Source organism: Chiloscyllium punctatum, chromosome 3 (assembly GCF_047496795.1).
Source record: "Chiloscyllium punctatum isolate Juve2018m chromosome 3, sChiPun1.3, whole genome shotgun sequence".
In the NCBI taxonomy this organism is placed as follows: Eukaryota; Metazoa; Chordata; class Chondrichthyes; order Orectolobiformes; family Hemiscylliidae; genus Chiloscyllium; species Chiloscyllium punctatum.
Window position 1 is genome coordinate 10,484,857 of NC_092741.1, and position 25,302 is coordinate 10,510,158.

Below are 25,302 nucleotides of genomic sequence, written 5' to 3' on the forward strand. Positions count from 1 at the left end.
AGGTCAGTCTGGGAGAATCAATAGCTGTTAATGGGGACCGTTAGATTGTTTCTAATAGCAGACCATGTGATGACAAACAAAAACAGAATTTGCTCGAAAAGCTCAGCAGGTCTGGCAGCATCTATGGAGAGAAAAAAGGTAAAAACAATAACTGCAGATGCTGGAAACCAAATTCTGGATTAGTGGTGCTGGAAGAGCACAGCAGTTCAGGCAGCATCCGAGGAGCTTCGAAATCAACGTTTCGGGCAAAAGCCCTTCATCAGGAATAAAGGCAGTGAGACTAAAGCGTGGAGAGATAAGCTAGAGGAGGGTGTGGGTGGGGAGAAAGTAGCAAAGAGTACAATGGGTGAGTGGGGGAGGAGATGAAGGTGATAGGTCAAGGAGGAGAGGGTGGAGTGGATAGGTGGAAAAGGAGATAGGCAGGTCGGACAAGTCCGGACAAGTCAAGGGGACAGTGCTGAGCTGGAAGTTTGAAACTAGGATGAGGTGGGGGAAGGGGAAATGAGGAAGCTGTTGAAGTCCACATTGATGCCCTGGGGTTGAAGTGTTCCGAGGCGGAAGATGAGGCGTTCTTCCTCCAGGCGTCTGGTGGTGAGGGAGCGGCGGTGAAGGAGGCCCAGGACCTCCATGTCCTCGGCAGAGTGGGAGGGGGAGTTGAAATGTTGGGCCACGGGGCGGTTTGGTTGATTGGTGCAGGTGTCTCGGAGATGTTCCCTAAAGCGCTCTGCTAGGAGGCGCCCAGTCTCCCCAATGTAGAGGAGACCACATCGGGAGCAACAGATACAATAAATGATATTAGTGGATGTGCAGGTAAAACTTTGATGGATGTGGAAGGCTCCTTTAGGGCCTTGGATAGAGGTGAGGGAGGAGGTGTGGGCGCAGGTTTTACAGTTCCTGCGGTGGCAGGGGAAAGTGCCAGAATGGGAGGGTGGGTCGTAGGGGGGTGTGGACCTGACCAGGTAGTCACGGAGGGAACGGTCTTTGCGGAAGGTGGAAAGGGGTGGGGAGGGAAATATATCCCTGGTGGTGGGGTCTTTTTGGAGGTGGCGGAAATGTCAGCGGATGATTTGGTTTATGCCACGGTTTCTAGGGTGGAAGGTGAGCACCAGGGGCGTTCTGTCCTTGTTACGGTTGGAGGGATGGGGTTTGAGGGCAGAGGTGCGTGATGTGGACGAGATGCGTTGGAGGGCATCTTTAACCACGTGGGAAGGGAAATTGCGGTCTGAGAGAAATCAGAGTTAATGTTTTGGGTCAAGTCACCCTTCCTCAGAACACAAAACATGAACTCTGATTTCTCTCTAAAGATGCTGCCAGACCTGCTGAGCTTTTTCAGCAACTTGGTTTTTGTTTCTGATTTCCAGCAGTTCTTTCAGTTTTTATCAAGTGATGACCAGGTCTGGTGGGTAGGGGGTGGGGTAAGGACTCGGGAGAAAGTGTTCCAGCCCTAAAATTGTTGAACCCGATTGAGTCCAGAAGGCTACAGGGTCCCCAAGTGGAAAATGAGGTGCTGTTCTTCCAGCTTGTGCTGAGCTTCCCTGGAGCACTGCAGCAAGCTTGAGACAGAGATTTTGGAACAGGGAACACGGTGGGGTGTTGAAGTGGCCGGCAACCAGAAGCCTCAGGGTTAGTTTTGTGGACAGTACATAGGTGTTCTGAAAAACAGTCACCCAGTCTACGTTTCCTCTCTTCAACATACAACAGACCACATTGTGAGCAGAGAATACAGTAGACTAAAATGAGTGAACTGCAGGTAAATACAGTTGGATAGTGAGGAGGGAGGAAGTAAACGGTCAAGTGTTACACATTCTGAGATTGCAGAGGAAGGTGCCATAGGCCTATAGGGAGGTTTAGGGAGTGGAAGAAACTGGACCAAGGTATCCCAAAGAGTATGGCCTTGGGGAAGGCAGACCGGGGAGGGGAATATCTGGTGGTCGTATCTTGCTGGAGGTGGAGGAAATGGCAGCTAATGATCCTTTGGATGTGGATGCTGTTGAGATAGTAGGTGAGGACAAGGGGGATCCTATCACTGTTGTGGGTGGGGAAAGATGGGGTGATAGGAGAAAGTGAGGACTGCAGATGCTGGAGATCAGAGTCAAGGGTGTGGTGCTGGCAAAGCACAGCAGGTCAGGCAGCATCCGATGAGCAGGAGAATCGATGTGTCAGGCATTAGCCCTCGATCTAGGAAGGTTCCTCGGATAGTGCCTAACCAGTTGTGCTTTTCCAGCACCACACTCTCGACAGAGATGGGGTGATAGCCAAAGTGTGGGGAATGGGTTCGACCTGGCTGAGAACCTCGTCAACCCGGTAGTGGGGAATCCTCAGCCGAATAAGAACGTGGCCATTTTGAAGGCCTACCTGCAGAAAAGGGGCATCATCAAAACAGATGTAACTAAGACGGAGAAACTGGAAGAATGGAATAGAGTCTTTACAGGAAGCAGGTTGGTGACGATGTACAGTGAAGGTAACTGCGGCTGTCAGTGGGTTTGTTGTGGATACTGGTGGCCAATCTTTCATCAGAAATAGAAACAGATGTCAATGAAGGGAAGGGAGGAGTCAGAGATGGACCAGGTTAAGGTCAGAGTGGAGTGGAAATCATAAGTGAATTCAATGAACTTTTCCAAATCCAGATGAGAGAGGGAAGCAGCACCGATGATATCATCGATATCCCGGAGAAAGAGCTGAAGGTGGGGAGGAGGGAGGCAGGAATAGGACTGGAACAAGAAGTACTTCATGTACCCCACAAAGAGACAGGCATCACTGGGGTACTATGTGGGTTCTCATGGCCAACCCTTTGACCTGAAGAAACTGGGAGGAGTTAAAGGAGAAGTTGTTCAAAGTGTGCATGAGATCAGTCAGGCAGAGGGTAACGGAAGATAGAGACGGATCAGACCGTTTTTTTCCAGGAAGAATCAGACAGCCCCTACACCATCCTGTTGGAAAATGGACATTTAAAGGGATTGCACATCCATAGTAAAGAAACCATGAACTGAAAATTCTGAAACTTACAGAAGGCATCAGAAGAATCGTGGATGTAAGTGGGAAGGGACTGGGCAAGGGGAGAAAAAAATCGAGTCAAGGTAGGAAGAGATGAGCTCTGTGCGAAGGAATAGGCAGAAACAATGTGTCAGTCGGCAAGTCCTGTTTGTGTATTTTGGGAAGGAGGTAGAAGTGGGCTCTGCAAGGCTGGAGGACGGTGAGCTTGGAGGCAGTCGGGGTAAGATTACTGAATGAAATGAGATTAATGACCATGTGAACACATTAGCCTGGTGTATCATGGTGGGGTCATGGGCAGGGGGAGATAGGAGGAGGTATCTGAGAGCTGGCGCTCAGCCTCTGCAATGTAAAGGTCAGTACGCTAGATAACAACAACACTACCCTTGTCACAGAATTAATTACAAAGTCAGGGTTATATCTGAGAGCATGGGAGTGCAGTCAGTTCAGAGGGGGATAGGTTGGAATGGGTTAGGGAACTCCTCTCAGCATTTACCCTGTCAAAGTTCCTTAAGAATACCAAATGCTTCAATGAGATCACCTCATTGTCCCAACCTGTTTAACCTTTACTCCTAAGGCAATCCCAGTGAAGCTTCTCTGAACTGCTTCCAATGAAATTATCTTCCCTTAAATAAGGGACAAAAACTACTGACTGGACTCCAGATGTGGTTTGCCCAGCACCCTGTACAGTTGCAGTAAAGCTCCCCTACTCTTATATTCCAACCCCTTTGAAACAAGACCTGACATTCCATTAGCCCTTCCCGATTACCTGCTGAACCTGGGTGCTAGCTTTCTGTATTTCGTGCACAAACCAAATCCCTGTGAGTTGCTGTTTTCAGTTTCGGCAGTTTTTCTCCATTTAAATAATACTATGTTCTTTCGTCCTCCCTTCCAAAATGAACTACTTTGTATTTTCCCACTTTGTATTCCACTTGCCAACTTTTTGCTCACATACATAACCTTTCAATATCTCTCTAAACTGTGTGTATCCTTGTCAAACTTGCCTATCCACCTATTTTTCTGTCCGCTGCAAATTTTACTACAGTACATTGGTTCCCTTCCTCCAAATCATGAACATATATTAGAAACAGTTGCAGTTTCAGCACTGATCCCTGTGGAACCCCACTGGTTACAGGTCACCAACCTGAAAAAGAACCCCTTGCTGTTTCCTGCCCATTAGCCAATTCCTTATTCATGCCATTTTCAACACCTACACCATGAGCTCTTATGATTATCACACTCAAAGTTAATGTCAAATTCTCTAATACTATGGTTACATTTCCCAGAGGGTCCTTTACAGCAAGATTTTTAATTAGTCTGTTTGTTTTACATTGTTCTAAAGCTAAAAGAGCATGATCCCTTATTGTTTTTTCCAACACAGTGAGCCAGAAAGTTATCTCATGCACAGTGCAGTAATATAACCTACACAGAATTGCTGCTGATGTGGTTTACCCAGTCCATATGTAAATGTACATGTCTTATGGTGTTAAATGATGGCCAGCCAGCAATGCAAATATCACACGAATGAATAAGAATAAAAATCACTGCAATTAGATAAATTCTGAAAATATCAACTTTGCAAATAGCTCTTAATGCACTGGAAATGTTTTAACAGATTAGCTCTGATTTAAATCAATATATAGAAGAATTGGGAACATTTCTCATTCAATTGTTGCTCACCCAGGGTTCATAGTTGCGAAGAAACTGCAGGACTTATTTAATCGGATTTCTCTGCCTTCAAACACAAATCTGGAAGACAAGAAGCAAACATAGAATCAATTGGAAATGATAAATTGTAAAATATCACATAAGCTGATAACTACTCATCTGCTTTGTTTAAATAATGATGTGAAGGTGCCGGTGTTGGACTGGGATGGACAAAGTCAGAAGTCACACAATACCAGATTATAGTTCAACAGGTTTACTAAAATCACAAGTTTTCGGAGTGCTGCTCCTTCATCACCTGATGATGCAGCAGCACTCCAAAAGCTTGTGATTTCAAATAAACCTGTTGGACTCTAATCTGGTATTATGTGACTTCTGACTTTGTTGAAATAATACAGTGGCTCTCATACCTGAAGAAGCTGACTGACTGACTGTAAGCACATCATTCCACACTAAGTGGTGTTTATTGTGTATGAGTCTGAAAGGGTTTAATTTTGAGAAGTGCCACATGCACCACCCACCAATAATGATGTCAGGTGGGCTTTTCACCACATTAGGATCTCGAAGGAGTGAAAGAGAACTTTCATGTCATCCTCAAAGTTGCTATGACAATGTTTATCACAGCAATATAACTGGCAATTAGTTGCTATATTGCAATAGACCATACATTGTTAACATAGTTAAAGTAGGAAGTGCTTTTCATGATTACACGAGACCAAGCAGCCCCTGTAGTTTTGTACACTTAAACATGACGGTGACAACAATCTGTATCATGAACAGCTGCTCTGACAGTTTAGTGAGCTCGCATGCTGAATCAGCATGGCAGGCAGTGGTAGGAATTTAATTTGACTGCTTGGACTATTGTATCGGATACTGATTCTGAAAGGATTTGTATTGGAGAGTGCATTCAGCTCCACCCAAACTGATGTCATCACACAGGCATGGGTGGAGAATTGAGGAGTCTAGCTTGCAGTCCTGTTGGGGTCAGACATGACATCCCTGACCGAGGGTCTTGTGGCACAGGGTGGTATCCCTATCTCTGGGCTCAAGTCTCACTTGTCCAGGAAGTACGTCATAACACCTCTGAAGACGATGTGTATTCTTGAAGAGCAGCCCATTGTTTGTTACTTTCCAATTTAAAAGAACCTTTCCAAAGTCTGTAGAAGTTTGAAAGAAAACTACCAATGCATCCAACATCTCTATAGTGGCCTCCTTCAACACTCTGATGTGTAGATGATCTGGTCCAGGGCATTTTCCAACCTTCACGCCAGTTCATTTATCAAGTGCTATTTCTTTACTAACATTATTTTCTTTCATTTCCTCCATTTCACAAGTTGATGCCTAGTTTTCAGGGATATTTTCTGTAATTTATTTTAAAAGTAATTACTTAGTTTTATTGCCATTTCCCTCCTGTCTCCACTAGTAAAAGACCCACATTTGTCCAAGCTGATCTCTTCCATTACACATACTTAAATAAAATTTTAAGTGTACCTTCACGTTTCTCCAGAGCTTGCACTCATATTCTCTTAATGTAGATTTGAGTAGTTTGGTGTTTGTTGGTTGCTATAGACAGGGCCTGTTTCTATGCTATATAACTCTATAATTCTATGACTCTTTACCCTTCCTCTATCAGTTTCTTAGATCTTCTTTGCTGGGTTCTAAATTTCTCCCAATCCTCCTCAGGCTTACCACTTCTTTATAAACTACATCCTTTGATCTCATGCAGTCTTTAACTTCTTTCATTAGCCACAGTAATTCACCTTTTTCTTTGGGTGTTTGTACCTTCAAGGAATGTATATCTATGGCAGACCCTGTAGTATTTCATTAAATACCAGCAATTTTCTGACGGCCATTAAACCTTTTGCACAATTTCCCAATCTACTATAACCAACACGCTTCTCATTCCTTCACTGTTTCCTTTGTTCCTGTTTAACACCGAGGTTTCACAATGATCTATATCACACTCAAATTAATGTCAAATTCTCTGATATTATGGTCACCATTTCCCAGAGAGTCCTTTACAGCAAGGTTGTTAATTAGACCTTTCACACTGCATTGTGCTAAAGCCAAAAGAGCCTCACCCTTTTTTGTTTTCTCAAAGTAATATCCCAGGAGGCCACCTCATGCACAGTTCAGTAATTCAACCTCCACAGAATTAGTGCTGAAGAGGTTTACCCAGTCCAAATATAAATTTAAATTGTCATTATCAGTGCATCAACCACATTACATACATCTTTAATTTCCTGACTTATACAGAGCCCACCATTACTACTTCTACTTGGAGGCTCATAAATAATTCCCATCAATGTTTGTTCATCTTTTTGATTTCTTAGCCTCAACTAAAGTTATTCTCCATTATGATCCTTTGATCTCAGATCTGCTCTTACTAATGCAGTGGTCTAGTTTCTTATTAAGGGTGCTACCTTACCCCCTTTTCCTTTAAGTCTATCATTACTATATTTAGTTCCAAATTTTGATCTCCCCATAGCCATGTACCTGTAATAGTGAACTTATACCCATTTACATCAACTTGTGCCTTCAAATCATTCACCACGATGTGAATGCTTCCTACATTCAGCCTTACTGCCTATAATTCTGCCTTTTTAACATTATTCTCCATTCTGTTACAATCAACTGAGAAGGGGTGAATCAGCTCCCTTCTTGTTAAATTCTGATTTGCTGCAATGAAGATTATAAATTATTTTTAGTACACAGCTACATTCCATTTCAACTAAAGCACAGCATTAGTCAAAACTGAGGAGCCAATTACAAGGCTTTCAGGGGTAAAAGGAAGGAATTTTATTCACTGTTAACCCTGAGAAAAATTATAAAATGTGACATCACACATAGAGGTATGAAACTTAAGCAGAAAAGAGTATTTCTCTGCAAAAAAGGAAGATTTAGATTGGCAGTTCAAAACATCCTTACAGTCCTTGAGATACTAAGCTTTAACCTCTGACCACTGTTGTTTAATTACTTTCTTTGTTCAGCAGTAATGACATTAGTAGATATTCTTGCACTCTTGCTAAATGTATGTTTCTTGTAGTTGTTTTATCACCAGGCACTTTTTTTTTGAAAGGCTGAATAAGAGAGAGACAGAGCTTCTAATTGTGTGTTCATAAGGTAGTGCACTCCATAAGGCCACAAGACGTGGAAGTAAAAGTAGGCCTTTGGCCATAAATTCTGCTCAGACATTCAATAACATCATTGTTGATCTGATAATAATCAAATTAACTTTCTCACCTTATCCCCAAACCCTTGATTCCATTAAGGATTAGAAATCTGTCTCTCTCAGATGTAAACTATTTATATACTTAGTGGGTCAGCGTCAACAATCATCTGGTAAAGAAGTGAACAGATTCACTGCCTCTGAAAAAAGAAATTCCTCCTCATCTCTATTTTCAATGGAGCTTCTTACTCTGAGATTACACCCTCTGATCCTAGATTTTCCCACAAGCTCCACATCGACCATGTTAAGTCTATATGTTTTAATAAAGTTTCATTCATTCTTCTAAACTTCAATAAGTACATGCCCAACATTTCCAATCTTTCCTTATAAAAAATTCACTCCATACCTGGTATCAGCCCTTCTAAATTTTCTATGGATTGCTTCCAATGACAGTTCAAGCTTTCCTTAGATCAGGGGATCAAAATTATTTAAAACATTCCAGCTGTGGTCTGACTAGTGCTTTGTATAGTTTTAGCAAGACTCTTCTATTTTTATACTTCATTCGTGTTGAAATAATGCCTTCCCTATTACTTGCTTAATTTGGATGCTCTCTCTGAGGACATGTCCTTAACCCTAGCACTGTGCAGATAACACAGCCTTCAGGTTCTGATGAAGGGTCATTGGATCCAAAATGTTAACTCTGCTTTCTTTCCGCAGATGTTGCCAAACCTGTTGAGTTTCTCCAGCAATTTCGGTTTTGGCAACTGCCTTCAGGGTTCCTGCTCAGAGAAGAGTATTTCTCTCCCTAACTGTACTGTCCATTATCACCATGACATTCCTATTTCCTCCCCATACTCTAATGGCTCCCAGTGTCACCGTACCGTGGTCAGTTTGCTCATCCTCCCTGCAGACTTCACTGTCCGTGCAGCTTGCAAGAACCTTGTAATTCCCGGACAATTTCAGAGCTCAAGGACCCATGTAACTGCCTCACCTAACATCACACCCACCTGTCCATGATCAAATTTGTATTATCTGATCTAAAGTGTGTCACCACATCCTTAAGGAAAGCATCAGCTCCAACCTTGGTCCTAACTGATGAGAGAACACACTCGGGTGCTCAGTCACAGTCGAGCACTGAACTTGCTAGGGTGCTCAAAAATAGTCCGATGCAAGAACACAGTTTTGTGCTCAAACATGTTTGGGCACTCAAATAAACATAGGCATAAGATCACAGTTGGGTACTCGAAGACTCTGAGACACAAGAGCATGTAAATTGCCTTAACTATGCTCTCATACTGGAACTGACTGCTGACAAGTTGATATAAAGTTGAACCCTGTAAATATGAAAATTTTAAAGTCTTGCTTGTTAGTCTTAGAAAGTGATTTAGGAAACTAAATCCAGATTTTTCTTCCCAGGTGTAAAATTAACACATTGTGTGTTGGTATTAAAACATCCACAAGCCATATTTATGCTCAGGCAAACATTGCTGCTTTGACCTACTCTGACGTTCAAATATCCAGTAGGGCTTTCAGGTATTCAGCTGCACTGGTAATAAAACCCATGATGATAATAACCTTTTAGCATTGCTAACAAACACGTTACAATTGTATTACCAATTAATAAAACACCGAGCATACTATCATTTTAGTACTGTTTTAAAAGAACAAGAACTATGATAAATCTTTTGCATTTTGTAAAAGATGCTAAGGTTAATATAAATTTAATAATGTCTAATGAGAGCCCTGAGATACATTTAATAGGAATCTTAAAGTTGACGGACTTTTAATACTGTTTAATAGAGCCCCTAGAGTTATAGACGTCAACAGCGCAGAAGAAGGCTCTTCAGCCCATCACGTCTGTGCTGGTCAAAAACAACCTAACAGAGGGGATCCAAGATGGCAGCGATCTGATCTGATCTGCCTTGTTGAGCTCTGCACCCCAGCCCAGCAGTAGTGATATTTTTACCCCCCACTACCTCACCTTTTTTTGGAGACATTTGATGTTAAACCGTTGTGAAACCGTTTAAATCCATTTGCGGTGGAGCCTCGAATGTCCGCCTGAGAAGAGCAGGGAGTATTTTATTTGGATGATTAATCATTCAGGTGGCCGGAAACAAGCGATAATCTATGAGTGCCAGTTGTTCAAGCATTTCCCAGTTATCTGGCAATGTATACCATAATGCCGTTTAACTGAGAACTGAATGCTGCAGGGCGGCACGGTGGCACAGTGGGTTAGCACTGCTGCCTCACAGCGCCAGAGACCTGGGTTCAATTCCCGCCTCAGGTGACTGTCTGTGTGGAGTTTGCATGTTCTCCCCGTGTCTGTGTGGGTTTCCTCCAGGTGCTCCGGTTTCCTCCTACAGTCCAAAGATGTGCAGGTCAGGTGAATTGGCCATGCTAAATTGCCTGTAGTGTTAGGTGCAGGGGTATATGTAGGGGTATGGGTGGGTTGCGCTTTGGCGGGTCGGTGTGGACTTGTTGGGCCGAAGGGCCTGTTTCCACACTGTAAGTAATCTAATGAATGCTGGGTTGCTTGGTGGCATTTTTGCAGGGCCTTGAAATCTTGTTCGGATGGTCTGGGATTTGGAATGTTGATGTTCGGATAGTCGGGGTTCTATTGTGAATTCTTTTTGAGCGAGTGAGGATGATGAGAGGTCAGCATACAGCCAAACCCCAACACACAGGACACTCACCGAAGGCACTGGGTGGGCCTGTGACTGCAACTGTGAATACAGCTGCAGCTCACTCGGCAGCAGGGAAAGAGGTACCTGCACAGCAGAACATTGCTGAAGAACTCGTGGCGATCCAAGGGATGATCAAGGAGTTGATGGAAGACAATCGTACTCAGCTGGAGCTCGGGAAGCGAGTTGAAGAGGTCGAGCGGTAGACTGCAGCGTCAGAGACCAAGGTCGAGTCCTCAGTGGGATGGATCCTGGTCCTCGAGAGACAGGTTCAGGTCTTGTCTGAAGAGGTCGATGAACAGTAGGAAAAATATCCGGGTCGTTGGGCTGCCGGAGGGAGTGGAGGTGGGCAGCTAGCAGGTTTCTTGGCTGGGATGCTGAGGCAGGTTGGTGAAGGTTGACAGAGCTCACCGGGTTGCAGTGCGAAGATCCGGTCTGGATTGGTGCCCCCACCCAGTCCTGGTATGATTTCAAAGCTACAGGGACAAGTGGAGAGTCCTGGAATCTTCCAGAAGGATCGGGAAAGATCCACAGGCCCTGACTTATCCGAGAACTAAAATAATGTTTTTCCAAGACAGAAATAATGTTTTTCCAAGACACCACCGCAGAAAGGTGGTGATCCGTAAAAGCAAATAGTTTGATTAGGTCAAGAGAAAATTAAGGGACCTTGGTATTCAACATTGGATGAGATGAAACCCAGTGGTGTTTCGTATTACTCACGAGGAGACGGCGCGGTCATTTGACTTCTCGAAGCAAGTGAAAAATTTCTTGGCCACTTTAAAATAATTTGGATGGATTCATTGACATGAACAAGAACGTTTGTTTGTTTTCTCTCTTGCTATGTTTCTTGTAATAGAACATACATTGCAGTGCAGTACAGGCCCCTCAGCCCTCGAGGTTGTGCTGACCTGTGGAACCAATCTGAAGCCCATCTAAACTTCATTATTTCATTTTCATCCCTCTGTTACCCTTTTCTTAAAGAAGCTGCTGTTGGTGTGTTCTTTTTCCTCTCCGATTAGGATAGGTGTTGGGATATAGTTGGGGGTGGGCAGTGTGCTCACTCTTCTGTCTTTTCCTTCTGTTGCTTGGGTCTGGGGTGCGGCTCGAGCTGGACAGGGGAATGTGTGTGAGAGGTGTAAGAGCCCTCTATGGACAGAGGGTCGAGTCCCCCATTAAGTCCCTTTTGTGTTTTGTAGTTAGTTTAGCATTTTGGTTTTTTATAAATTGACTCCATGAGTCTTGTATACGCTCAACGTGCTGTAAGTTGAATTCTTCCTCTTGGCAGGTCAAAGGTACAAGTAAACGATCATGGCTAGCAGTGATCTTAAACGTGCATCTAAAATATTCGCCAGTTAAAAGGAAAAAGGTGTTGTCAAGCCTCAAAAAGGAAAAAGGGATGTTGCCCAGTTGCAGGAGACTCACCTTAATGACAAGGAACACTTGAAGTTACAGCAGGACGGGTTTGATCAGGTGTTCTCTTGTCTTTAAACATTAAGAGCAGGGGGTGGCCATACCCGTCCGGAAGAATCTTCCATTAACAGATTAAAAGATGAATGTGGTCGGTTTGATATCTTTAAGGCCCTAATACATGGCGAGGAACATGGCATTTTGAATGCCCAACCCCTTAAATTTCTGACTGATGCACTAAGCTGATGGCCTATGCATCATGGAATATTATTGGGGGGGGGGAGGATTTTAATTGCCTTATGGATCCTGTGCTGGATAGAATGCCCAATGGCCCCCCCCAAAGCTTTCTCCACAATCTAAACAGTTGGGTGACCCATGTGTGGAACTGGGGTTGGTAGACGTTTGGAGATGTCCCCACCCTACAGGCAGGAACTTTATGTTCTTTCCCAATCCTCACAAGTGCCATATGAGGATTGATTTCTTTTCCTAACTCTCACGGTTCTTCCAGTGGTATCTTGTTCAGTTGGGAATATTGCCATCTCTGATCACACAGCAGTATATAGAGTGGCTGAGATTAAGGGTAATGCAGTGAACTCACAGTACTAGCAAATGGATCCCTTCATCCTTAAGGACAGTAAGGTCGTTGAGTACATTTCTAGGGAATTTTAAGCATTTTTGGCCAACTCAGTAATCTGTCCATTCTTTGGGAGACTGCGAAGGCGTATGCTCGATGGATAATTATCTCAGACTCGGTCAGTCAGAAGCAACGGAAAGAAGAGCAGCAGTGTCTGCTCGAGGCACGATTAAATGCAGCTGAGATGACATATTACAATAAACCGTTAGTGACTGAGCTGCACAGATCGTAGCCCTTCGATCCACCTTAAACGCCATGCTTACGCATACAACCCTGGAAGGAACTTCCCTTTGTGAAGCAAAGGTTGTTTGAGCATGGTGATAGGCAGTGAAATATTTGGCATATCTGCTTTGAAGAAGAATGCCCCCAGTGGATTGTTTCGATTAGGGAAGGGAATGCGACACTTACTTGTAATGCTAAAAAGATCAACGTGGCATTTTGAAGGTCCTATTGTGAACTGTATCAGTCTGAATGTTGTAAGGATAGATGGGATAAAATGGAGTCTTTATTTAGGAACTTGGATCTTCCCAGGGTGTCTGCTGAGCAGGTGCCTCTCCTTAGTTCTCCATTAACAGCATAAGAGATACAGGAGGCAGTGAGATGGTGTGGAAAGGCGTCCGGATCTGATGGCCTTCCCAGTGAGTTTTATAAAGAATTTCTAAATATACTGTCAGGGCCGAGGCTAGACATGTATAACTATTCATATAGTCGTGATAGCCTCCTGCCATCCTTGAGAGAGGCTAATATCTCTCTTATCCTCAAGAAAGGGAAGGCCAAGGAGGGCCGTACTTCTTCCAGACCTAGCTCGCTCTTAAATTCTGATTTTAAAATTTTGTCTAAGACTTTGGCATTGAGGTTGGAGGGGGGGTTGCCCGCTATTGTTAAAGAAGATCAGACAGGCTTTATAAAAGGTCACAGGTCCTCTAATAATGTTAGAAGGTTGTTTAATATGATTCAAGTGTGCCAGCAGTGATCAGTTCAAGGGTTGGTGTTCTCTTTGGATGCGGAGAAGGCATTTGGTGGAGTGGATTGGCCGTATTGTTTTTATAGCCTGGAGTGGTTTGGCCTGGGTGAGTGTTTACTAGATGGGTAAGGGGCCTTTACAGTGATCCTCTGGTGGTGGTTCTCATCAATGGTATTGGGCCTGATCATTTTAACATTGGTAGGGACAGTTGGCACGGCTATTCCCTTTCACCTTTGCTTTTCACATTGGTGACTGAGCTAATGACGGAGGCCATTCGTGAGATTAGAGATGAGATTACTTACAGTGTGGAAACAGGCCCTTCAGCCCTACAAGTCCACACCGACCCGCCAAAGCGCACCCACCCAGACCCATTCCCCTACATTTACCCCTGCACCTAACAGTACGGGCAATTTAGCATGGCCAATTCACCTAACCTGCACACTTATGGACTGTGGGAGGAAACCGGAGCACCATCTATCATTAATTGTGGGAAGGTTCCTTGGGTAACATCGAACGTCTACGTGAGGCTTGGGAGAGAGAGTTAGGAGTTGAGATCATTTTGGAAATATGGGAAGCCATCTGAGAGAATGTGAGGAGGATTTCAATCTGCAATAGGACCCATGCTATGCAGTTAAAAATTTTTCATGGGGCCCATCTGGCCCCAGATCGTCTTGTGTGCATCTTCTATGTGCCCCAAGTGTAAAATAAACACAGGCATCCTCTCTCATTGTCTGTGGTCCTGCCACAAGCTCCATGCATATTGGAGCGCTATGGCAGGAGTGATCGAGAGGGCCTTGGGGACCGAAGTCAAGATGGACCCAGTCTCTTTGCTCCTGAGTCTGCCAAATTTATCTCCCTTAGGTGTACAGGGGAAAAAGCTTTTTAGCATTCTCACGTTTTGTGCGAGGAACAACATTCTGATATGCTGGGTGTCTGACAACCCCCCCCCCCCCACCGGCTCTGTCAGAATGGCATTAGTTAATTATGGAACACATTCCTTTAGACTTTCTTACAAATATGGTGCACCAGAAAACAATCAGCTTTTGCAAGATGTGGCAGCCCTTTTTGAATTACTTGGAAGCAGATCTGTCCATCATTTTGATTAGGGCTTTTGTCTAGCAATGATGGTTTGGTCTGATAAACCTAAGGCCATGAAAGGAAGAATTTTGAACAAATGTGGGTTTAATACTTGACGCTCTTGAAGGTTGAGAGCTATGGTCTTGTTGCACTGAGCAGCGTTATTTATTTATTTATTTATTGATTTGTAATAAATATAGTTTTGATTACTTTTATAGCGTAGTATAGTTGTTGTCATATTGTTTATTGCTTTTGATGTTATGATGCTATATTTTCATGTTTTAGTAGCATTCCAATTTTGCAAAGAAAAATTTTTCAATAAAAATATTTTAAAAAACAACCTAATTACTGTCATCCCGTTTTTGAACACTTGGCACATAGCCTTGTGTGTCTTGGCAGCACATTTTAAATACTTAGTCATAGAGTCATAGAGAAGTACAGCACGGAAACAGACCCTTCAATCCAACTTGTCCATGCCGACCAGATATCCTAACCTAATCTAGTCCCATTTGCCACCATCCAGCCCATCTCCCTCTAAATCCTTCCTATTCATATAACCATCCAGATGCCTTTTAAATGCTGTAATTGTACCAGCCTCCACCACTTCCTCTGACAGCTCATTCTATACACCTACTGTGTGAAAAAGTTGCCCCTAAGGTCTTTTTTATGTCTTTCCCCTCTCACCCTAAACCTAAGCCCTCTAGTTCTGGACACCCCGACCCCAGGGAAAATACTTTGTCTATTTTCCTATCCATGCCCCTCATGATTTTATAAACTTCTGTAAGGTCACTCCTCAGCCTCCAACACTCCAGGGAAAACAGCCCCAGCCTGTTCAGCCTCTCCCTATAGCTCAAATCCTCCAACCCTGGAAACGTCCTTGTAAATCTTTTCTGAACCCTTTCAAGTTTCACAACATCCTCCCGATAGGAAGGAGACCAGAATTGCATGTAATATTCCAATGGTGCCTAACCAATGTCTTGTACAGCCGCAACATGACCTCCCAACCCCTGTACTCAATACTCTGACCAATAAAGGAAAGCAACCCAATGTCTTCTTCACTATCCTATCTACCACTTCAATGGTCTGTGGGTTTCTGTCTCTACCAACTCTACATGCAGTGAGTTCCAGATTCCCACAATCCTCTGGGTGAAAAAGAAATCCTCATATCCCATCTAAACCTCCTATCTTATACCTTAAATCTATTCTTCCCATCATTGAATTCTCCATCAAAGGGATTTTTTTTCCCTGTCTACTCTGTATATATCCCACATAATTATATACAACTCCATCATGTTGTCTCAGTCTCCTCTGCTCTAAGGAAAACGCACCCAGTCTGTGCAATCTTTCTTCATAACTGGAACTCTCCAGTCCAGACAACATCCTGGTAAATCTCCCTCTGCCCTCTCATCTGTGCTATCATGTTCCTCCTAGAATGTGGATACCAGAACTACACAATCCTCTCGCTGTGGCCTAACTGACACTTTATACAGATCCAGCGTCACCTCCCTGCTCTTATGTCTTGGCTCAGAAAGGTGAGTATTCCATATGTCCTCTTAACCACTTTATCGACCTCAGTGGCTAGCTTAAGGAAGGTGCCTTTGTTACCTCCAGACTAGAGCTCTCCAACTTCTACTAACACAAACTCAACTTTGAGTCTGCTTCTGGAAATCCAACCCATAACAAGTCCTATTTAACCCTTTACTTTTGTGCTTTATGACCTTCACTAGATTAGATTCCCTACAGTGTGGAAACAGATCCTTTGGCCCAATAAGTCCACATCGGTCCTCCGAAAAGTAACCCACCCTGACCCATTCCCATATTTCCCCCTGACTAATGCACCTATCACTAAGGGCAATTTAGCGTGACCAATTCACCTGACCTGCACATCTTTGGAATGTGGGAGGAAACCCACGCAGACACGGGGAGAATGTGCAAACTCCACACAGACGGTTGTCTGAATCGAACCCGGGTCCCTGACGCTGTGAGGCCACTGTGCCGCTCCTAGCTGCCACATCAACAACACCTCCATTCAAAAAGTCTCACGTCTATTAAGAAAACCCTCCATCACTTTGCCCCTCTCTATGTCTGCAACTTCCTTCAGCCAGATCACTCTTCAAGTAACTGCATTCCTGCCACTCCGGTTTCTCACATATATCCAACACTCCCATTGGCAGACACACCTTCAATTGCCTGTGTACTATATTTTGGGATTTTCTCCTCTCCTTCTCTCACCTTGTCCATGACACTCGTTAAAATCTACTCTTTGACAACACCTTTGACCACCTGTCCGAATATCTCCTTATGTGGCTTTCTGTCACATTTTTTGTTTGATAATGGCTTTTTAAAGGACCTTGGGATGTTTCAGCATTATAGGTGCTATCTAAGTGTACTTCGCTGTTGTTATGGATGTACTTAAGCCCCTGCCAGCATGAGGTTATGTACAAAATGATGAATATTTTAGCTGAATTTGATGCGCTCACCTCAAAGCTTCACTGTCTTTGGCTGCCTTAATGGTGAGGATTTGTGAGGCGGTCACAGACAGCACTTCCACGTCAATCCGATTAAACTCATCAAAGCAGAACCAAGCTCCAGACTGAGCCATTCCAGAGAACAATTTGCCCATCATCTGTACAGAGAGGAGGTGGGAACAAGGGGAGGCGAAATATAAAGAGGAGGTCAAAGTTAATGACAGCAGGGCTACCTTCTGAGGGCCGCATCTGTGCAGCAGTATGTGCTTACCTTTGCTGGAATGAGATTTTAATTAAGTCAATGGCAGTGGCTGGCTGTACACCACAGCTGTGGATGATCGGAGTGACAGCTTTGCTGCTTCCAAATGTGAGAAATGAAGCTCTGTGCCAACAACTGATCTGCTTGGTTATGCTGCGTACATTTATTCTAACCTGGAGATCAGGTTGGGATTATGTTCCGAGCGAAGCAATGTGTTTTTGCAGCTATGGCAAGAAAACAAGTCTGACAGAGGTGTTCAGCAAATGGAGTATGAAAGCAGACTAGTGAAGTTATTTAATCAATGAATGAAAGAAGAATGCAGTGAATGGTGAGCTTTAGTCCCAAGGGCAGTGGCTGCCTTTTGGTCCCAGAGCCTGGCCACATGTTTCAGCCTCGATACTGAGCTCTTTCTCTCTCGACTTTGTCATTTCTGGAAAGACCAACAGTTGTTGCTACCCCTAACCGCCCTTGAACTGAGTGTCTTGCTGGATAAAACTGGGGAATTGTTCTGGATTTTGCTAACACTGGAGACTAACTAGGGATGTTGGCATCAGTGACAAAGCCATTCCTCATTTTGGTACTCACCTCGAATTGAGTGGCTTACCCTCATCACAGGGCAGTTAAGAGTCAGCCACAATGCTGTGGGTCTGGAATAATGTGTAGGCCAGACTAGGTAAAGATGACAGTTTCCTTCCTGAACCAGATGAATTTTAAAAATGATCATAGTTGCCTTGGTCGCTATTACTCAGACTTTATATACACTTTTGTGACATGTCCCCAAGTCACTTAACTGGCATTCTGGATGAATAGTCCAGTGACATTACCAGCACAGTGCCACCTTCCCGAGCAGCGAGGGGGGGTTCAGTCACTGACTCACTTAGTCATTCTAAATCTCTAGTCACACTTAAAAAAAATCTGTTTTTGACTCTCATGAGGATTGAGATGCTGCTAATGATCTTGACATGAGGGACTCAGAACCACAGAATAGTTATGGCACAGAAGGAGACCACTGCTAAGATGGTGGTGGGGGTAGGGATTCTGACCCCAGGGCTCATCCAGTCTATCTGCTTTTCTTCTCACTTCTTTACCTTTTCTTTTCTTGTCTCAGTTTATTTTCTTTCTTTCTCTTTTATTTAACTTATCTCTTGTTGAACAGATTGGTTATGGTGATGGTGTGTGAGCCCAGCAGTGCTGGCTTGTGATGGCAGTGTCGGAGGTGGTTTTGGCTTCCTGATGGTTTCTGCATTGATGGAGGCAATCCTACCACTGTCCCATGGCTGCTGCAGTGAAGGTGGGTTTGCCTGGTCGATTTGGATGGAATTTCTCAGACTGGAGACGAATTGAAAGTAGTGTTCCCCAGGGAAATCTGTTGGGATCCTTGCTGTTTTCAGATTTACATAAATGACTTGGAGATGGGTGTTGAGGGCAAAATCTCTAAATTTGCAGATGATACTAAACTAGGGAGAATAGTGAATTATGAGACACCTTGCAGATGAAATTCAATGCAGGAAAATGTTTTATTAAACTTTGGTAGAAGAAACATGGAGAGACAATACAGGGTCAATGGTATAACTTTGTGGGGAGTATAGGAAGAGAGGGATCATAGGGTTTAAGTATATGATTCGCTGAAGGTGGCCAGGCAAGCTGAAACAGTTGTTAAGAAGGCCTATAGGATCATTCGGTTTATAAATAGAGGCATTGAATACAAAAGCAAGGAGGTGATGCTACTGCTCTGCACATCATTGATCAGACTACACTTGGTGTATTGTGTTCAGTTCTGGGTACCTTATTTAAGGAATGACGTTAAATCCCTGGTAAGAGTGCAAAGGAGATTTACGGCAATGATACCAGGAATGGGAGAATTTTAGACACAAGGGAAGATCAGAGAAATTGGGCTTATTCTCCTTGAAGCAGAGAAAATTAAAAGGTGACCTCATTGAGGTGTTCAAGATTATGAACAATATTGACAAGAATAAAGAGGATATTCTGTTTAAAATACTTGGTATGTCAGTAATTGCAGGTCACAATTTCAAAATTGTCAGCAGAAGTACTTGGAATAAAATGAGGAGAAACCTTTTTAACTCAGATAATTGTTGGGATTTGGAAGTGCTGCCTAGGAGAGTGGTGGAGGCAGGTTCCATGCAAGGTTTCAAAAGGGAGCTGGAAATATATTTGAAAGTGATGAAGTTAGAGGGCTAGGGAGATAGGGCTGGAGAATGGAACCATCTGGGTAGCTCCTGCAGGAGCTGGTACAGACAGTGGACTGATTGGCCTTCTTCTGTATTGTAAAATTCTATAATTCTACAGAGAAACTGAAGTATAAAGAATAAGGGTGCACAGGTTTTGCAGAGAGACTGATCAGATGGGGTGACTCAGTGGTTAGCGCTGCTGCCTCACAGCACCAGGGACCTGGGTTCGTTTCCAACCTTGGGCATGGAGTTTGCACATTCTCCCTGTGTCGGTGTGGTTTCCTCCCACAATTCAATGATATGCAGGCTAGATGAATTGGCCACCCTAAATTGCTCGTAATGTTCAGGGATGTGTAGGTTAGATTAGATTACTTACAGTGTAGAAACAGGCCCTTCGGCCCAACAAGTCCACACCGACCCGCCGAAGCGTATACCACCCAAACCCATACTCCTACATTTACCCCTTCACCTAACACTACGGGCAATTTAGCATGGCCAATTCACCTAACCTGCACATTTTTGGATTGTGGGAGGAAACCTGGAGCACCCGGAGGAAACCCACACAGACACGGGGAGAATGTGCAAACTCCACAGAGAGAGTCGCCTGAGGCGGGAAATGAACCCGGGTCTCCGGCGCTGTGAGGCAGCAGTGCTAACCACTGTGCCACCGTGCCGCCCACATTAGGTTAGGTGTATTAGTCAGGGGTAAATATAGGATAGGGAAATGGTCTGGGTGGGTTGCTCTTCAGAGGGTCAGTTTGGGCTGAAGGGCATGTTTCCACACTGTAGGGATTCTATGACACTAATAGACATGCACAATAACAGCAGTCCCAGAGATATTGGATTGGATTGGGATGACACAAATTTAAAAATCTTTCATTGGAAAGGCAGCAGTAACACTGACAGACTCCAAGCTGGGAATAATCTCACTTTCTTCCAAATTGTAAGTCCATTAAAACCTGATTAATGCAACACAGTTTGGAAAATATAAGGCTGAGAAACCATCAGGCACTAGGAGAGCGTGACAAGGAGCCACAGTGAACAGGAGCCACGGAAGTGGGACAAGGATTCCTTTTTTAACATTTACAACATCAGCATTTCAGTCTCATTGACGTAGCTGAACACAAGCAGAAGCAGCAGTGCAAACTATTGCAGTTTAACAACTGAAGTTGGTTGGCTCATTAATTGCTTTTCCCACACAGAGGGTTGGAAGTTTGTGAAAAGAAATGCAGGCGGATATTTGGTTTATCGTGGTGAAGGATGTCAGCACCTTTTTGATGGATTCATTTTCTGTGGCTTTAGCTGTGTCTAACCCAGCCCAAATAATGTGCTTTCAGCAAAACAAATAAAAGTTTCTGACTGACTGTATAGGATGCTAAAACTACAGGGAATTCTCTAATCCATGTCGGAAAGAACATTGAAACGCATGCATTGCCAAGAGCTCTGCAGCTGTTCCACTGACGTCCTGGGGACTTGTGAGAGAATCCACCCACTGCAAATTCACACCTGCTACTTCCCACAAAAGCTTTCGATTGATTTCCTGCTGCTCCCACGCACCGAATGTGCCCACTGTAGGAAGGGGCACTGGTAAAAGAACACAAGCATTGTATTTGCTGCTCAGGCTGCTCAGAGGGGAAGCAGTGAGCTTGCAGCCAGAAATGTGCACCTCTCCTGAAAGCATCTCCTGTAATGTCTTTATCACTATCCTGTAATGTTTATCACCTTTACCCAAGTTCTTCACCAAAAACTCTTCAGTATTTTTTTTATTCATTTATGAGGTATCAACTGAACTGACTTGCCCAGCATAGAACATAGAACATAGAAAAATACAGCGCAGTACAGGCCCTTTGGCCCTCGATGTTGCACCTAACCTACACTAACCCACTATCCTCCATATGCCTATCCAATGCCCGTTTAAATGCCCATAAAGAGGGAGAGTCCACCACTGCTACTGGCAGGGCATTCCATGAACTCACGACTCGCTGAGTAAAGAATCTACCCCTAACATCTGTCCTATACCTACCACCCCTTAATTTAAAGCTAGGCCCCCTCGTAATAGCTTACTCCATACGTGGAAAAAGGTTCTCATGGTCAACCCTATCTAAACCCCTAATCATCTTGTACACCTCTATCAAGTCACTCCTAAACCTTCTTTTCTCCAATGAAAACAGCCCCAAATGCCTCAGCCTCTCCTCATCTTCCTACCATACCAGGCAACATCCTGGTAAACCTCTTCTGCACCCGTTCCAGTGCCTCCACATCCTTCCTATAGTATGGCAACCAAAACTGCACACCATACTCTAGATGCGGCCGCACCAGAGTCTTATACAACTGCAACATGACCTCAGGACTCCGGAACTCAATTCCTCTACCAATAAAAGCCAGTACGCCATATGCCTTCGTCACAGCACTATTTACCATTTGTTACCCATCCCTAACTGCCCTGGAAAAGGTGGTAGTGAGCTGCCTTCTTGAACACTAAAGTTCTTTGTGTGTAGGAATATACACAACGTTGCTAAAGAGAGAGTTCCAGGATTTTGACCCAGAGGTACTAAAGGAACAACGATAAATTTCCAAGTCAGGATGGTGAGTGCCTTGGAGGGGAATTTGCCAGTTGTGGTATTCTGCCTCGGATGCCCTTCTCCGAGTGGATGGAAGTGCTCATGGGTTTGGGAGCCGCTGTCTAAGGAGCCTTACTGATTTATTGCAGTTCACCTTGCTGATGGCAGACACTGCTGCCATCGGATATTAATGGCAAGGGAAGTGAATGTTGAAAATGTTGGATGGGGTACCATCCAAGTTTTCAGTTCACTAATGTCCTTCATGGAAGAAGATCTGCCATCCTTACCTGGTCTGGCCTCCACCTGACAACAGACCTACAGCAATGTGGTTGACTCTTAACTGCATTCTGGGCAATTAGGGATTGCCAATAAGTGCTGGCCTAGCCACTGACACCAACATCCCATGAATGAATATACCAAGATAAAAGTGGGTGGTGTCAAGTTTCTTGAGTGTTGTTGGAATTGCATTCATCAAGGGAGTGGGGAGAATTCCATCACACTCCTGACTTGTGCCTTGTAGTCTGTAGACACACTTTGAGGAGTCAGGAGGTGAGTTATATATCACAGAATTCACAGCCTCTGACCTAAGTAGTGTACTTACATGGTTAGGCGAAAGTGAGGACTGCAGATGCTGGAGATCAGAGTCTAGATCAGAGTGGTGCTGGAAAAGCACAGCAGGTCAGGCAGCATTCGAGGAGCTGGAAAATCGACGTTTCGGGCAAAAGGATGGTTCCTGATTAAGTGTTTTTTTCCCGAAACGTCGATTTTCCTACTTACATGGCTCAGATTCTAATCAATGGTGAACCCAAGAATGTCAATAGTGGAGAAAGGGAATGCCGTTAAATGTTGAGGAGCGATGGTTGAACATAAGAACATAAGAAACAGGAACAGGAGTAGGCCATCTAGCCCTTCAAGCCTGATCTGCCAATCAACACGATCACAGTTGGATTCTCTCTTGTTGGAGATACTCATTACTGGCACTTATTTGGTGCGAATGTTACTTGGAACGAGAAGTTTGTAGACTATGCCTTAATTTGATATTTATATTTGTTTCTTGCCACCTTTTTGTTCTCTTTATTATCTGCGTGTTTTATTCTCCATCTAATCCTAATTTTATCTGTGTACACTGAACATTTTTGGAATCCATTGTTTAGAAGCAGCTCAACCTGCTCAGAACAAACACCTTGAATGAACAGAATACATTTGGAGGGGCTGAATGGCTCCTTCCTGTTCCTTTGGATAGCTCATTGCCTACAGGAGTTTAGAGGATAGGGAATAGTTCTACAGGCTGGAGTAGCAGCAGTTATATGTGTCACCAGAGAGGAGGGTTCAGCGAGTTTTCAGGAGTCAATGGTTTGTGACCTGTACAGGTAACTCCAATTCAGCAGTGGGATCTTCCTGCCCTCTGCTGTCCTGGCAGCTCCTGATTCAGTGACAACTAGAGCCCAGAGTCTCAGGACCATCCAAGATGGCATTCCCTTTCGAGTACACAGAACCTTGTGTTTGTGGAGTGCATGGGGCGGTATAGTTATAGACAGGATGGTTAAAAAGGCGTTTGGCACACTTGCCTTCATTGCTCAGTCCTTTGAGTATAGGAGTTGGGAAGTCATGTTGAGGTTGTACAGGACATTAGTGAGGCTTCTTCTGGAGTACTGCGTCCAGTTCTTGAAGGATATTATCAAGCTGGAGAGGGTTCAGAAGAGATTTAACAGGATGTTGCCGGGTATGGAACTATAAAGAAAGGCTGGACAGGCTGGAACTTTTTTCACTGGAATGTAGGAGATTGAGAGGTGACCTGACAGAGGTTTATAAAATAATGAGGGGTATGGATAGAGTTAGTGGTAGCTGTCTTTTCCCTAAGATGGGGAGTTTCATTTTTAAGGTGAGACGAGAGAGATTTAAAAAAAACATAATTTTTTACACAGAGGGTGGTTTGAGTGTGTAATGAACTTTCTGAGGAAGTGCTGGATGCAGATACAATTACAATGTTTAAAAGACATTTGGATGGATACACGAATGGGAAAAATGTGGAGGGATATGGGACAGTAGCTGGCAGGTGGGACTAGTTTAGTTTGGGATTATGTTCAGCATGGACTTGTTGGACCAAAAGGACTGTTCCCGTGCTGTCAGCTCTGAGATGTAACTATGAGACACCTCCCAAAATCCTGGTAAGTTCTTTGGATCCATCAGGCTCTGACTGGAGAACCACATCTACAGACAATATGGGTAGTGACATGTTGAAGGAGCGCAGGCCTGAATGAAGGCCACCGTGGACTCATCTGCTACACCTGCTTTTACTTTTTATTCCTGTCTCTGTGTTCACCTGGCAGTTTCAGTGGTGGTTGTATTGCCAAGCTGGGCCCAGTGCGGTCCTTTGGCAGTGACTTCATTGGTAGAGGCAAGATAGTGTGGAAGAATGGTGGCAGGAATCTGCAGTGGCTCGTGCAGTGGATGGTCTCAGTGTCGGGGTGGAAGAACCGGGGTCCAGATCCACGGCTAAGCGCTTAAGAAGGACTACAATGCTAAACTTTGAGCTTTATATCTTTATTGTCCACTTTACACCTAAGATTTTGTACCCAGGTACCTTTGTACCCAGGATGGTGCTGGACAGTATTCACTGTACTCCTGTATCCCTGTACATGTGGCAATAAACCCTAATTCTAACTCTAAAAAAAAAGGAGGCAAGGTGATAGGTGCTACTGAAGGCAGGAATGTAAATATCTGATTCCTTAGCATTAAGCCCCAGCATTTGCTGAGATCTATGATGCTAATAAATATATTTTTTCACCTGGTTATTAACAAATGCAAACATTCAGAAGTGATGTTATAAGCTCACTGACCCACCAAGCAGGATCTCAACATGATCTTTAAAGAGTTCAGAAATTGGGGCTTTATTTCAAGGAAGCCTGAGCAGCAGCTAAACATTAATCATTAGTTATCATTTAATCACATGCTGCACGAATCTGATCATTTCTGATTCCCAAAGAATAATTCCCACATTTCAAAAAAAAAATTAATCACTGAGTATAATGGAGCCCCTGGGAGCAGGTAGCAAGACATGGGAGAGGGGTATAATATTGGGAGGGAGGGTAGGAAGGTGGGGGGAGTGGCTTTCCCACTGCCTATCAAACTCCACCCAATTTTATTCAGAAAAGGCTGAGGACAATATCCCTGTTGGAGACCACGTGAGACTCATGAGTGGCCAAATAATTCCCTCTTCCTGCCATCACTGCTAGT

At 44.0% G+C, this 25,302-nt stretch overlaps 1 protein-coding gene across 1 annotated transcript in view; it reads right to left on the reverse strand.

The window, feature by feature from the left end:
- LOC140453925 (dynein axonemal heavy chain 6-like) overlaps positions 1–17,416 on the reverse strand; it is a 754,975-nt gene extending 737,559 nt beyond the window's left edge. Inside the window, exons 1-3 of the mRNA XM_072548780.1 lie at positions 17,328–17,416; positions 17,069–17,214; positions 4,672–4,740 (exon numbers count right to left, since the gene is read on the reverse strand). Of these exons, the coding sequence (XP_072404881.1) occupies positions 4,672–4,740; positions 17,069–17,214 (215 nt within the window). The 5' untranslated portion in view covers positions 17,328–17,416. The remainder of the gene's footprint in view (positions 1–4,671; positions 4,741–17,068; positions 17,215–17,327) is intronic.
- Between the last annotated feature and the right edge of the window lie 7,886 nt (positions 17,417–25,302).